Source organism: Colletes gigas, unplaced genomic scaffold (assembly GCF_013123115.1).
Source record: "Colletes gigas isolate AHSC1104 unplaced genomic scaffold, ASM1312311v1 Colletes_gigas_Sc00010, whole genome shotgun sequence".
Taxonomy (NCBI): Eukaryota; Metazoa; Arthropoda; class Insecta; order Hymenoptera; family Colletidae; genus Colletes; species Colletes gigas.
In genome coordinates this window covers 4,217,499-4,231,307 of record NW_025106639.1, presented here as the reverse complement: position 1 = coordinate 4,231,307, position 13,809 = coordinate 4,217,499, and the positions used below count along the sequence as shown (strand labels likewise).

At 44.0% G+C, this 13,809-nt stretch overlaps 1 protein-coding gene across 12 annotated transcripts in view; it reads right to left on the bottom strand.

The window, feature by feature from the left end:
• The window catches only part of LOC122397947 (MAP7 domain-containing protein 1-like), a 219,619-nt gene that overhangs the window by 129,857 nt on the left and 75,953 nt on the right, over positions 1 to 13,809 (bottom strand). For 3 of the 12 annotated variants that reach the window (XM_043397457.1, XM_043397460.1, XM_043397463.1), the window contains exon 1: positions 9,526 to 11,048. The exons of the other annotated variants lie outside the window; for them this stretch is intronic. In XM_043397457.1, the coding sequence (XP_043253392.1) occupies positions 9,526 to 9,727 (202 nt within the window). In that variant the 5' untranslated portion in view covers positions 9,728 to 11,048. Of the gene's footprint in view, positions 1 to 9,525; positions 11,049 to 13,809 lie in introns of those variants that run through there. 12 annotated transcript variants of the gene reach the window in all.

The window sequence follows — 13,809 nt, the reverse complement described above, 5'->3', positions numbered from 1 at the left end:
ACCAGCTGTATGATAATGAACTTAATTGGAATTCCGCCGCGATGAAGCATCGACTCCGGAATTTGGCCTCGAGATCGTACCACGCATCAGAATCCGTTGGCGTCGCGAGTCCAGATACATTTGGAGAAAATTGCCAACTCGAGATCGCCACGATGCATCCAAATAATCGTTACCAACGTTCTTACATGCATCCAGTAAAGGTAAGTGGTAGATTTAAAAATAAAAATCTACTCCGACAGTCGCGAACGGTCGATGTTCGACCCAAAGTTAACGAGCCTGTTCGTGACTAAAATTCGTTCGACTCCGCGGGTTCATTAATATCAAATAACAGGTAGTCGATATCAGAGGGTCAAGATTGATTAATTCCCCGGGTCCGTAAGCAACACGTGCCATCGATGGGCAACGGTAAGTTTGCAGCTCGCCTCGTTCGACGCGATCTCGCAAAGAAAGCCGAGGCGTTTCCAAGAAACAGATATCCGTAACAACCGCGAATCGGCTGGCTACAGGTTGTAATTTCGAGCGGTTTAGAGACCTGTTTCCCCCCCCATAGAATTCCAACAATCGATCATTTCGTACCGCGCCCGGTTCTCCGTGAACAAAGATTCGTACACGTAACCAGATTGTATAACGAGATAACTTCCACGTATGGTATTCCGAGGACGTCGAACGAATTCATCGATCACGCAGGGGGGGCCGGTCATTAGGCCACGCGCGTTTCCGGGCGTCAAAATCGGCCGTGTGGCATCGATTCGTAACAGGGGCGTGGCAAAACCACCCGCCACGTTCATTAACTTCGTTACCCTCGGAATTCGATTCGCGTTGTAATCGGGTCCGACTACCCTTCTGCTAACGCGCCCCGAATCGCGGCAGCGGAAAAACAGCTCGCTGAATACGCGTACGGAGCCCGTTCGAGTGGCGCTTCGTTACTCCGAATGATAATTAAAAATCCACGCCGGTCGTCGGATTTTTTTTTTTATTTCCCTTCCCGGTGGATCGACGTGTGACGCACGGCGAACGGATCGGGTACTCACGTGCAACGCCAGATCTCGGTTGCACTCGCCAAAGCGTTTCTGTGTCGTTAGAAGAGGTACTCACCTGAAACAGAAAGAAGAAACTTCGTTACAACCTAGTTTGACAGTGGGGCCGACCGAGTTACCAAGAAATAAATATCAAATTCGGAGGGAGGCTGGAACAGCCTAATTTTTCCAACTTTCATGGAAAAACAATCTTCTAGTGTTTCTAGACTACACACACTTTAGAGATTAATATTGAGTTGATACAATCGCCAAAGGATTTAGATCGTTCGAATTGCGATGGATTTGTATACGAGGGTATGGAAAGCTCTTTTCACGCGGAAGGTTATCCCCCCGGGGGATGAAACGACCCTACGTAAATGGGGCCCACTAATCTAACGGAACAAAATTTATAGACTCGATGGCCGACTCCCGGTTGTATCTATCAGCCATCGATTACAGTCACCTGCGGTAATATACGAGAGTCTGACGTCTGTCGACTATAATCGGCAGTCATACCCAAAGGATTAATTAGCCTACGCGCAATTGGATTAGCGCGGATCGGGCCGGTGTCCCGTTCGCGCGATCAATCAACCAGAATACGTGACAAAGGACGAGGAAACTACGCGCTAAAGATACTGGCTCGTCCGAGCGACGAGCTTTGTAAATCAAGGTGTGCGCTTCCAAGGTCCGAGTTAAGGTCGTGTCTTTAATTAACCCAGCTTGTCGGGCGCGGCTTAAAAATAATTAATGCGATTCTATCTAGGCGGCGGTGTTTTTATTTCCATTTCGACGCGTGCGATAGGATCGTGGAAACTTTTAAGGGTTCACGGGGGTGCGATGGACCGACAAACAACGTATTGCAATTTTTTTAAAAACAGAGAATATTATAATAAATATTTAAATATTTATCCACTGACTTGAAGCACACATAGTGGCCTAAAAATCTATAAAATTTCCACTCGCGTTAAAGTTACGATATAGATTTTGAATCACCTTCTGTTAGCAATAGCGCTCACATTTGAACGAGAGCTGATTCAACAACGATGACGACATCAGCCATCGATGCGTGAAGTTTTTTGCATCCAAAGAACTGGCGTGTTATTGCAGAGGAATGCAATTGCTTTCGGAACGATGGCTGAAGATAATATATCATCGTACTTGAAATTCTGTTCTGTTCTAATTATCGCTCGACGAATTAAGTCTTCGAAACCTGCGATATTTTCCGACACCTCTGTGTTATATCTATTTCTTTAAACTCTTAGACGAAGTTACAACAGAAGCCCGAAATATTAAGAAGGAAACTTTTAATACGATCCAACTACCATCGCCTTTCTTAGCATATGTATTATTATAAATATTCATGATACTGCGACAGGATTTTCTCCCCAAACTTTGTCGCGGGCTTAGAAAGGTTAAGAGCCGCTGTCCTATCAAAACACCTTTAACCAGTGTTTGCAAAATTTCGAGGCACGGTTACGATAACGATACGGACTCTGATAAATGCGACGACTCAAGAGCTTCGCGAAACTTTGCAACGATTTATCGGCTTCGGGGACACGCTCGACGCCGGAATTAATGGACGCAATAAGGACAACCGAACGAACACGAATATTCATATTACTGAGCGAGATTAAGCACGGAGAAGTTCCACGATCGCGTTCGCAAGTAGTAAAATCCCGGCTTAGCCGGACTTTACGAACATCAGATCCCTGTATTTGCGTTTTCGAGAACTCTCAACCCACGGTAATCGTTTCCAGCAGCGTTCGAAGCGCGACAATTATCAAATTACAAATCGTATAATTTTTTACCAGAATGCAGAAGCACGCGTCCATCGATCGATTAACGGACCGACGATCGAGGATCGTAAGAGGAACACGAGAAATTCTGTGGTCGCGACGTTATGCCGACAATTTCAAAATAAACCACGAAGATAAGAGAAACTGATACCGCTGGTAATCCCTGGCGCTCGCTTTCCGCAAAAACGATAATGACGACAAAATTTAACTTTTGTTACCTTGCCAGAAACCGCGGCTAAATTTTACGACCGAGACCGCTAATTATTTTTCGCTGAAAGAACCGCGGAAATTTATTCGCCGTTTGGAGCGGCTATAACAAACGTAAATTGTTTTAAATTCGGCGAGAAATACCAAGAGATCGTTTCTGTTCCATTTTTCGAATTGTTAAAAGACACACGCGTGTATAAAATCGATTACACGCGAGTAAGACGAGGAATTTAGATTACTACAAATTACGATTGTTTAAATGAACTGGAAAGTGTAACTATAATTTCACGACGATACCTCTACTTTATACGAGTGTTATTGTATAATTACTAGCATATATTTGATCGTTACACGTTCGTAGCTCCGGAAAACCTAACCAATCGAGCGGAGTAAATATGGCAATAGTTTGCATCGAGTTTCATCGATTGTTACAGAATTACACCAGCGTAAACTGATGCTTCTGTGAACCAAATCTCGCGGAATAACCCACGCGAATACTCGAAACAATTGGAGGATCGAATTTGGGGATAACAGAGAAAACCATGCAAATACTAAACGCAAGAATGTTCTTATCGAATTCCTAGTTAAAATCGTCTGGGTTATTCTTGAGAGACGTTTGCTTTTACCTTGCAAAGATCGATGTGTCGAGTTGCGTGCACGAAGGACGGAATATAGACAAGTTGGACATCACTGGCTACCAAACCCACTACATAAAAAATGCCCTACTTCATTTCGACCACGATACGGTATTTCAGATCGATACTTTCACACTTTGAAACTTGCGACTCCACGAAAATTGAAACTTTGGATGTCGTTTACAAATGAGTGGCGTGAAAGTCGATTTGTTGAAAGCACTCAACCCTTCCTGGCTGGCGTTACGAACACGTAATAAATAAGGGAAAGTCCTCCCTGCGTAAAGTTCTAGAAGTTCGCCCCCTTTAGTCCTGAAATATGGTGCTCCTCGGAACACAAGCTAAAAGAGCATTTCAAATACCGAACAACCCATCCAACAATGCCATTTAACCTTTTCAGGAACACTGGCGCGTGAAAACATTTAACATTTGAATTGTTTCAAATATTAAAAGTCTTATTAAATTTCAAAATGATATAACTCCGTAAAATCGTCGTAAGGTTGATAGCTGTTATCAATCAATATCAGTTGGGTGTTTTATCCATTCCAAATAAAATAATCCGTTCCCGATGGGGATTAAATAATCTTCTAATCCCGAGGCAGTATAATAATTCGTCGTTGCTTCGAGATAAATATATTCTTCTTTATTCCTAACAAGATATTACTTCGATTGCCATAAAATAAGCGAGCATTAACGGAAAACGTCAATGGCCCTTTGTGATCGATTATCGAGGCAATCTGTGACGATCTTAATTCACTGTTTCAAGATGGATTACGAGGATTGAGCCAACTATCAGGGACGGAAAAGAAACGAGAACGTAGATTGTGGGCGATCGTTAATCACTTCGAGCAAACTAGTAATCATTAATTGTCTGGACGAGGCAATTATACTACGATTCCTAACGATGCGCCTAATAAAGATCTACAATATCCATGAAATCGACACGATACTGTAGTAACGTAAAGCTGTTGTAAAACGTTAACGAAGCGGACTGTCGGGGTAAAATTGCTGTGAAACGTTAACGTCAACGTTAAACGACGACCTTTTGTTTGCGATTATTACATATAATATATAAAAATATATTAGAGACAGAGAAAGGCAATCGTTTCTTTCTTGTTCGTGTCTCAAACTTTGCAACTCTCGCGGATTGCTTTCGACGAACAGTTTCGTTTGAGCAACGTTTGAGAAACGCTGCTGCAAAACATCGTCGAAGAAACGAATCGCGAAGCTGGCCTTTCCCTGTCTCCGACGCGTTTAATTTAAAAAGTACATTTTATTCGGCGATATTGCAAAAAGTTCGAGTCGATTCCGAGCGGCGATCTTTCTCGAGAACGAAGAGAAACCGGCGTACGAAACTCTCGCGAGAGTGCGAAGTGAACGCCAGAGACTCGTTGAAAAATATGATTATGGCACCGTTACCGTGTTCGGACTACGGAAAACAGTATCTCCGCGCTTATAGTTAAAGGTTGCACCACGCTCGGGTAACTTCGTTTCGCGTTACTAAAACCGAGCTAATAACGACGCTTTGTTGTCCATTATCGCACCACCGCGTCACCGAAACATCGTTATTGGCACAGAGATGAACAAACTCTTTGCCTAACTAACAATTTCGAGCATCGAACAAAAGACGAGCAACCGTTTCGCCATACTTTGGCCTCGAATTAAGAATATTCCGTGTATCGTGCTTAAACTTTACACCTGTAAAACGAATCCTTCGCCGCTTTCGAAACGTCGTGCCGACCGTCGACGAGTCGAGCAATTACGGAAACTGTCGAGCGAAATAATCACGCTTTGTCTTAACAGCCCTCGTCGAACTAATTAAGACGGTACCGAAAACTTAACAGAAATTCCGTTACGTTTTCGCGTTCGCTGATTGCGGCATTTCACACCTGAACGGGTCTCTCGCAACGCCAAGCGAACGAAAATAATTTAAGAAACGTACGTTTCCACCTTTCTCGCGTTACGTAACAAAAGAATGTTGCCGCAGCTGCATTATCTGTAATCTCATTACCAGGCTAATATATCGAGCCTATCGATTGCTACCGACAGTTTCAAAATATCGCAATTAATTTCGCTCGAACCGCGATAGACGCTCGTTCTTTTCTTATTCGCGAACGCCGACAGTATGACTAACAAATACGTTTCGAATCGCGTAAAACCGCGAGTAATTGTTGCCGGGCTTTCGCAACCGCGTTCTTTGCGAATTCCAACCTGTTTTCGACGCTCGCTGGATTTTACTTTTTCGCGTTTCGGGTTCACGACGCGAAAATTCGTGGTAGAAATATTGTAATATTCAATAACGACAAGGAAACCATCGATATCTTTCTTCGTTCGAGCAGCGATCGCAACGAAAAAAGTACGATAGAGTTTTCTTTAGCGCGTAAAAAGCTACGGAACGTGATTGAAAAGCCAGTGTTCCTGTGACGCGTGAAATGGTATACGCCGTAGCAGAGAGCCCGATGATGGAAGTTTCGCGCTTTCTTGTCTGTACACCTGTCGATACATCTAGCCGGTACCGGTAATTAGCAAAAATATCATGGTTCTGGCTCGAAAAACCCTATAGTCGCCGGAGCGACGAACGTCAGTGTACACGTGCATGATTAAAAACGTGACCAGATTTGTCCTTTCCAAAGGGGACACAGGAACGGGTAGAAGTACACGGCTGCTGCATGTTGGGCTCTCCATTAAACAAGATTGCACGTTTCTAGACCACTGCTGGAATATTAACCCAGGCTACGTTGTGATGGAAACCATTAAAAACGGACAGATTGTCCTGGTACGATAAGCGAGCTAACTGTACACGCTTACGGTCTGAGTAGAAAATGCTCGTTGAACGGTTCCGTAAATCCTCCGGTTAGTCGAGGTGTCAGAATTATAATAATAACGAAAGAAGAAAGGGAGCGTGTGTTTATGGCGGTATAAATTATAATCCCGCCAGGCGAGGATGGCAACAACGAGAACGAATGTCAGAAAGCCATAATTGGTAGACCGGGGTTACCGATGAATACAAACGATGATTGGTCTAGCGGCGACCGGGCAAGAAGCAATATCTACGGACATTTGCAAATGCTCGAGCCAGGCTACGGCGTCGAAAGAAACACCGACGAGCATTTAGGTAATGGTGGTACGGAATTGTATGAAGAAACTTAATTGGCTACCGGGAACTCGTAAACGCGGGAAACAAAAGGTCTTTAAAAGCACCATGTCCGAAATACAATCGTTTTACAAACGTAAAACAGTTTTTCTTCTACGAAGGTGGCCTCGATGAATCGGCCATTTTCATTATTCAGCTTTCTCGCCACTTTCCTCATTATTTCTTTAGAAATTCTACTGGATACGTAAAGAAAATCAAAGACCATAAAAATAAAAAACTCGAAAAAATGTGGAAAAAGTTCACTTGGAAAGTGCAGTGCTGTTTTAGAAACGCTTCGGCGATTCTTGAAACTGTTTAAAGTTCGTGTTGCTATATTCGTTGGGAGTCCCAAAAAATATTACGCGCTTTAGCTATCTTTGCTTCCTGTTATTTTTAAACCGCGTATCGAAGTAATGTACGCGTGTTAATGCATTATTTCGATAACATGTATCTTCCATTTCTTTTCGTTTCAGTTGTTTTTAGGAGCCTCGAAACAATCGAATTTCCATTGCTTTTGTGTCGTTATCGAAACCAAAACTTTAACTCTCCAATTAACACTAAAAGTTCACGTTTTGCTCCGTCCATGACCCGTTCCCTACTTTTTAGCGAGAGATAATTCAACAATGACGATGATACGAACCGTGGATGGCAAAAATACGAATACTTATGGGACAGACTGTATGTAAAATTGGACGTCTCACCAGCACACATTCTCGAGGGTTGCTTCAAGATCAAATTGACTATAACGTATCACATTTTTGGCACGGAGTCGATCCAACATCCCCGTTTAAATTCCTCTACGATCTATCGGCGAATTAACACGAAAAGCACTAAAATTCTCGACGGTCCACCAGCGTAGCGTGCGCAAATAAATTTTCTGGTCCACAAATAATTCGTACACAGATACATCTATAAAAGAAAAACGATCGAACGCCGGTAGTTTAAGGGATCGTAAAACCGTTCGTGGACCGCGTACGACTTCCTGCTTTTATGGACCAACGTGGAACTGGCGCCCTTTGCTTTCCAAACTCCAGTATCGCAAATACGAAAGGTTTTTCCGACTCGACGCGTTGCTTCGTCTCGCTGTCTTGCCCGTACGAAAACCAAAAACCGAGCAACGTTGCGCAACCCTGAATCGCTTATTGCGACGACGTTTCGTCAGCTCGCAACAAGGTTTCGCGTTTTCACCTCGCGCTAGCGCTTTATTGCCAATAACAATTTCCCGTGCCCTCGTGGAAAAGTTCGCAGCCAAGTCGCGGCGAGTTTACAGTCCGCTACCGCTCGCAATTTTTCCCGCGGCAATTTTCCACCGCCCACGCTCGGAAAATTATTTGTGCTCGCGACTGTAAAGAACACGCGGCGCTCGGGATAAAACGTCGAAATTTTAAAAGCGTTACTTTGAACGAAAACTAATCGATCGATCGACACGATTTATTATTAAAATATCGAATGCATCGACAGATGATCGTTCGAGTTTGTTTAAACTTATTGGGATATCCACTCCTCGCGTAACATCGTTAGTTGCATAAGGCGGTAATACATTTTGTGCAATACCTCGATAAACACATTGATCCATTATGACCTATATGCGATGTATCGGATCTACGTCACTTAAGGTCATGGCTCCCTAAACTATAACTGTTGCATCGCAAACCGATGGACGTCACGTTGCGCCCGTAAACCCTGACCATGCATACGGTGTGGCTTGTTAAAGTGTTCGATCAAGAAGACACTTAAAGATCGTCGAAAATGTCACGCTTCGACCGAGACGTATGTATTTACTTTTTGGCGACGCAGCGGCGAAAGGAAAGCGACCCAACTCGCGATACATCTTCCTTCGACGTCTCGTATCGAACGAAACTTTAAACAAGATAACGAAGCATCGAGAAATATGGAGAGGCTGTGAATCAAGCGTCTCTTCTCGCCCTCGAGTGCCAAAGGCACATTACGACGTTCATTGACTGGAAGAATATTTTCTTATTAACGACGGAGTCGAATCGATCGAAAGTTATGAATCGAGATGAACGCGATTTAATGACATTTCGATGTACGCCCCCACGCAAGTTCGTTCGCTGTTCCAATTAAAACTTTTTGTCGTCCACTCCAATTAAATTCCGAGGTTGAAGCACGATTTGTTGGAACGAGCCAACGATGATCTGGAAAAAACTAGCGCGCGATGGTCTGTGTTTCTTCGCTCGAGGTGATTACGACGATATCGGTAACTGATAATCGCTGTCCCCGGATTATAGATCGCGCGAAAAATAATCTTCGCGAACGCGATCAAAGCGAGCGAAACATCGCGTTTACAAATCATTTTACGATGTTACAATGGGTGTATTGGACGAGCGGCGATACTTAATCGACAGTGTGTTTACCTTTGAAACGAATATAAATGACAAATACGCCGAGTGCGCAAATATGGTTAACGTAGTAAATATTTTGAAGACTATCAACCCGATGACGAAATGTTTGCGCTGTGTATATTGTACGCGTCAGATTCGTATACGAGACTTCTTCCGAGAAGAAATGTTTGAAAGGAGTTTTTAAGAATACTTAATGCTTATATAATAGTTCCATTAGTCACCAGTTTATGTGATACTTCAAGACTCGTGGTGAATTATGATACCCATTCAGGAGTATTCAATCGGTTTAATGGCATATAATTTGAAGTATCGACATGGGGCATAAAAATGACTATAAAGACAGTAAGCAATAAGTGACCCAGTGTGCGAAGGACTCACATAGCCAGACGTTGCCGCGCGGAGCTGTGTGGAGCAGGTTGAAGTGCAAGTTGAAGTCCAGACCGGCGAGGTCTTGTCGCAAGTGGGTGCTGTCCATGATCAGGGCCCTTTCCGGCAGCAGAAAGAGGTGGTCGCTCCCCTCCGCGGGCCCCAGGGTTCGCGGTACGCCGAGCCCAAGAGGCCCAGAACGGGCCGTCAACATCCTACCGCTACGATTCTCGAAGAACGCGTTGTCGCCCAACGGCGCATCCTCGGACCCGAATCCCGACACGCTGACCGTCGGATGTTCCCTCTTCTTATCGGTGATCTAGGGCTGGCACCCTTTTTCTCCGACCTCTCTTGTCCTTTCTCGAGACTCTGGACGAACGGAGAGACTCGACGATGACAACACTCGCGCTAGGTTCGAGCACCCGGTACGTAGGAGAACGCGTACTCCGACAAACTTGGATAATTCACTTGGCAGAGCGATCCGCGTATGTTTATTCCCGACGTGGACGCAGGGCTACGCTGGCAACGCGAATCCCCGAAGCGAGGAAGGCACGCGGCGCGTTTATTCGACCGACCCGCCCGGCGAGTTCGTCTCTTTCATCGCGCTAGCTGGCTTCGCGTTCCAATTAATCCGCCTCTAATTACCGGGCAGTAGTTTTGTCGATCGCTAATTGCGTATCGTCTGGCCTCGCGTTTCCCGGCGGACGGTTCGCTGGACTCGCGTGGGACGTAGCGGCGCGCACAGCCGCGAGAAAATTCCGCTGGTCGCGTACGTACTCCCTGCGGCTGGGCTTCGCCCTGTTCCCTATCTCGCTTGTTTTCCCTCCGGCCGACGAATCGCGCCGCGTCACGATAGAATCGAGCGCGTTGTACGCGCGACGTATCTTCGATCGACGAGACGGTACGAATACGCTCGACGATCTTGTGAGTCACTCGGTCAATCAACTCCCGCAACGCGAACGGAGACGAGCGTGCGTATCGTGGACACGCGGAGCCGACAGGAATTGACCGGGCGTACGAGTGGCCTCGTTGAAATCGTTTAAAGACGGGTAGCTTAGTTAAGAAGCCCCGAGAAGGGTGGGAACCGCGTGTCGAATGCGATCGCGACCTCGATCGCGAACCAGAGCCGACGTCTCTCTCTCTCCCTCCCTCCCTCTCTCTCTCATACACTCTTTCTCTCTCCGTGCGTCAGCTGTGTTTGCTAACAAACACCGTCGTCCACGACCGCGTCCACGCCTCGCCGCGAGCCGTCGATTCCACTGGCGTGGGGAATAATTGAACGCACTCTCCGCTGTCAGAGTCCGCTACGCGAGAGCACGTGTCACCACAAAGGCAGGAACGAGACGCGCAAACATCGAATCGATCGTGTCGAGCGTCGACGTGGCCGTACGATCGAGCGAATCTTCGCCGTGAATCGATCCGGGACACGGAAAATCGACGCGACACTCGAAACGCGAGACGAGGTTCGCTGTCAATTGGACAGCTGAGCCGATGACAGCTGGCGACTCGTGGTAACGCGATCCTGCGCGCGTGGCGGTCAGCGTTCGACTGAATGACGCCGCGATGCGGCGCGCTCGCGAGCCGCGCCGAGGGGTGACGGAAATCCCCGAACAACAACGAGACAAGATCGGACGCCAGACACTCGGATTTTTCACTTATTTGGAGGAGATTTAACCCTTTGCGGTCGGCAGATTTTTCGGCTGGGACTACCAGCAAGTCGGTGCGAATTTAGCTTTTCGGAGTCATTGTTCCCTAAGCAATTTAAGGTGGATATATCTACATTTAAAAGCACACACTATGTTGATGCTGATTTGTAATGTTTAATAGGGCTTAAACTACATAAAAACGGAAAGATTTAGGTTTGTAATTTGACAACGTGTGATATATTTCAAAACAATCGCCGATATGAAGCCCTGGCTTCCGAATACATGTATCACAATATGTTCGTGTTTCTCGCCTTTTGCCGGGGGTTTTCCTGTCGGAACATACTGCACAATCTTTTTTAGTAAAAATATATTAATATCGCCAATGAATCTACTTGGAAATCCTGAACAATTCAATTTATAATTTATTATATTTTTATTTATTTATAAATTGATTTCTATTTACTTATCATATATTTCTCGATGTTAAAATAACGCGTGAGACGTCCGAAATGGCTAGCATTCTGTTAATCTCAGTTTTTCTGGATTCTTGATCATGCCGCCACAGCGGCGACACCGACTTCTACGACAGTTTTGAAATGCCGCCACAGTGGCGGCACCGACCGCAAAGGGTTAATCCGGAGGCGGACCATGCACCGAATGCAATTACTACTGAACGCTTGCACCCTCGTCTGAACCTAACTGTACGGATCTACTTGCGCCAGACCCTCGGTGAAAAACTAGCCCCCTCGATGTAAATCTTTCCAGCGTCGGAGGATTAACTATGAAAAATGAAACGTTTATCGCTGGTACCGCCTGTCCCGTCTCTGTATACATGCTAGATTTATGTTTCCAAATGGAATAGATATCCATTTCGTGTGTGCTCTTGCACGGAATTTCTACCATTTCCCTAACGCGATCAACTACGGCAAAGAAACTTTTTTTGTAAATCTTAATTTACTCAGACAGAGGCATCGAAACTTTCTTAATTAAGGGGTACTTCGTCTCACGATATACCGATCGAGGTAGCAACATTCGCACTTTAGACAATCATTATATTTATTCGCGTGTATGTATGCGATCGTGTTGGTTCATGCGTGAACAATTTCGTAATTGGCAAAGGTCAATAAAATACGTCTGCCCATGCATAAATGCGACTTGCGTGCAGAGTAAAAGTAGAAGAGCTGTATTTAGCAGTTGCTCGTTCAATAAATTAATTACTTTTAGAGCGCATTTCGTACTAGATCCAAGATTATTTCATTACGAAGTCATGCACACGTAAACAAAAAACAGTGGCTTGGCAGTCGACGTTTTGTTTAATTCATTCGTTAGAAAATGAAATACGTTGTGTTCTGCGGTCTATTTAATTATCAATAATTCAATAAAATTGATATTAAAAATTATAATGATACGAAAGTACCCGACGTTGCAGGTATGCACAATTTATATATCTCGTTTTAAATTTCTAATCGTTGGTTTACAAACTACAATACTTATTCTTAACGCAGGAAGCATTACTATTTCATGGAACGAAGTCTGGTAAACTCTAAATGGAGGGATTCAAACTTCCCACTCGTAGTGTACGTTTTAGGATGGTATACATTGTGCTTTAAAGTAAATGAGTAAGACTGAAACAATCTCTTAATAGACCGTAAACAGATTGTTTTGCGAAAATCATGCAAAATTCCTATAAATTTTAAAGGCTCTAATTTTAGCCCAACAACGCGAAAAATTCCTTCTTCGTTAGCGCTTCGGCCCATTTACTCGAGGTAATTAATACAACGTCTACACTTCTCGAGATTAATGTTAATTGTATTTACTAAATTATTAATTTCCTTTATTATTTTCTTAATTACGTGTTCCAATATATATATCTGTTGAATTTCACATTTTTAATGTCTCGTTACTTAATTTCATTTCTTCGCACAGCCGCATAATTTAGATAAATTACACGGCCGAGGAATTCGAAGTTGCCATAATAGAATCGTTAAGAAATCATTTTTTATAAGCAAATTAAAAGCAATTACTACACGTTGATGGATAATAATTAAATGAAAATTGCAACTCTTCGCTGTATTCCAAAATACAACAGTCGAGGAAGTATCAAACGTATGGCTATTAGTGTACGTCGAAATACACGTATGGAATAAAGTGTATAAATATGTATAGTTCCTGCAACGGTCGGGGCTCTAAGAATGTAGACGCCCGTCCGAATGCACTCACTGGCTCGGTAGAAGAAAAAAAATCAAGACTATAAAGAAAATTCATTCGCCATTGTTCGTATATCTTGCAAGAGACCGAGGTTCAAAATAAGAGACATCCTTTCTTAATGTCATCGGGTCGATCATTCGAACGTTTCTGAGCACGTAAGCGTGCAATTAAAAATGTCAAATATGGGCAGGAAATTAAATTACAGGATCCTTTTTCGTTCGAAAATCCAGGTCACCCATTTTTGGGTGACGCGACGTTCAACGGCATTAACGACTATATTTGAAGCGATCGATTTATTTCTTAAAATTTTTAACTGAAATCTTCGCGCTTACCAAAATTACACTTCTGAAAAGACTTTCTCTTTAAATAAACCGACGTCTCGTCTGAGACGTCTAAAAAAAAATTGAAGTTAAATTATATTAATTTGTACGTGGTTGTGCTT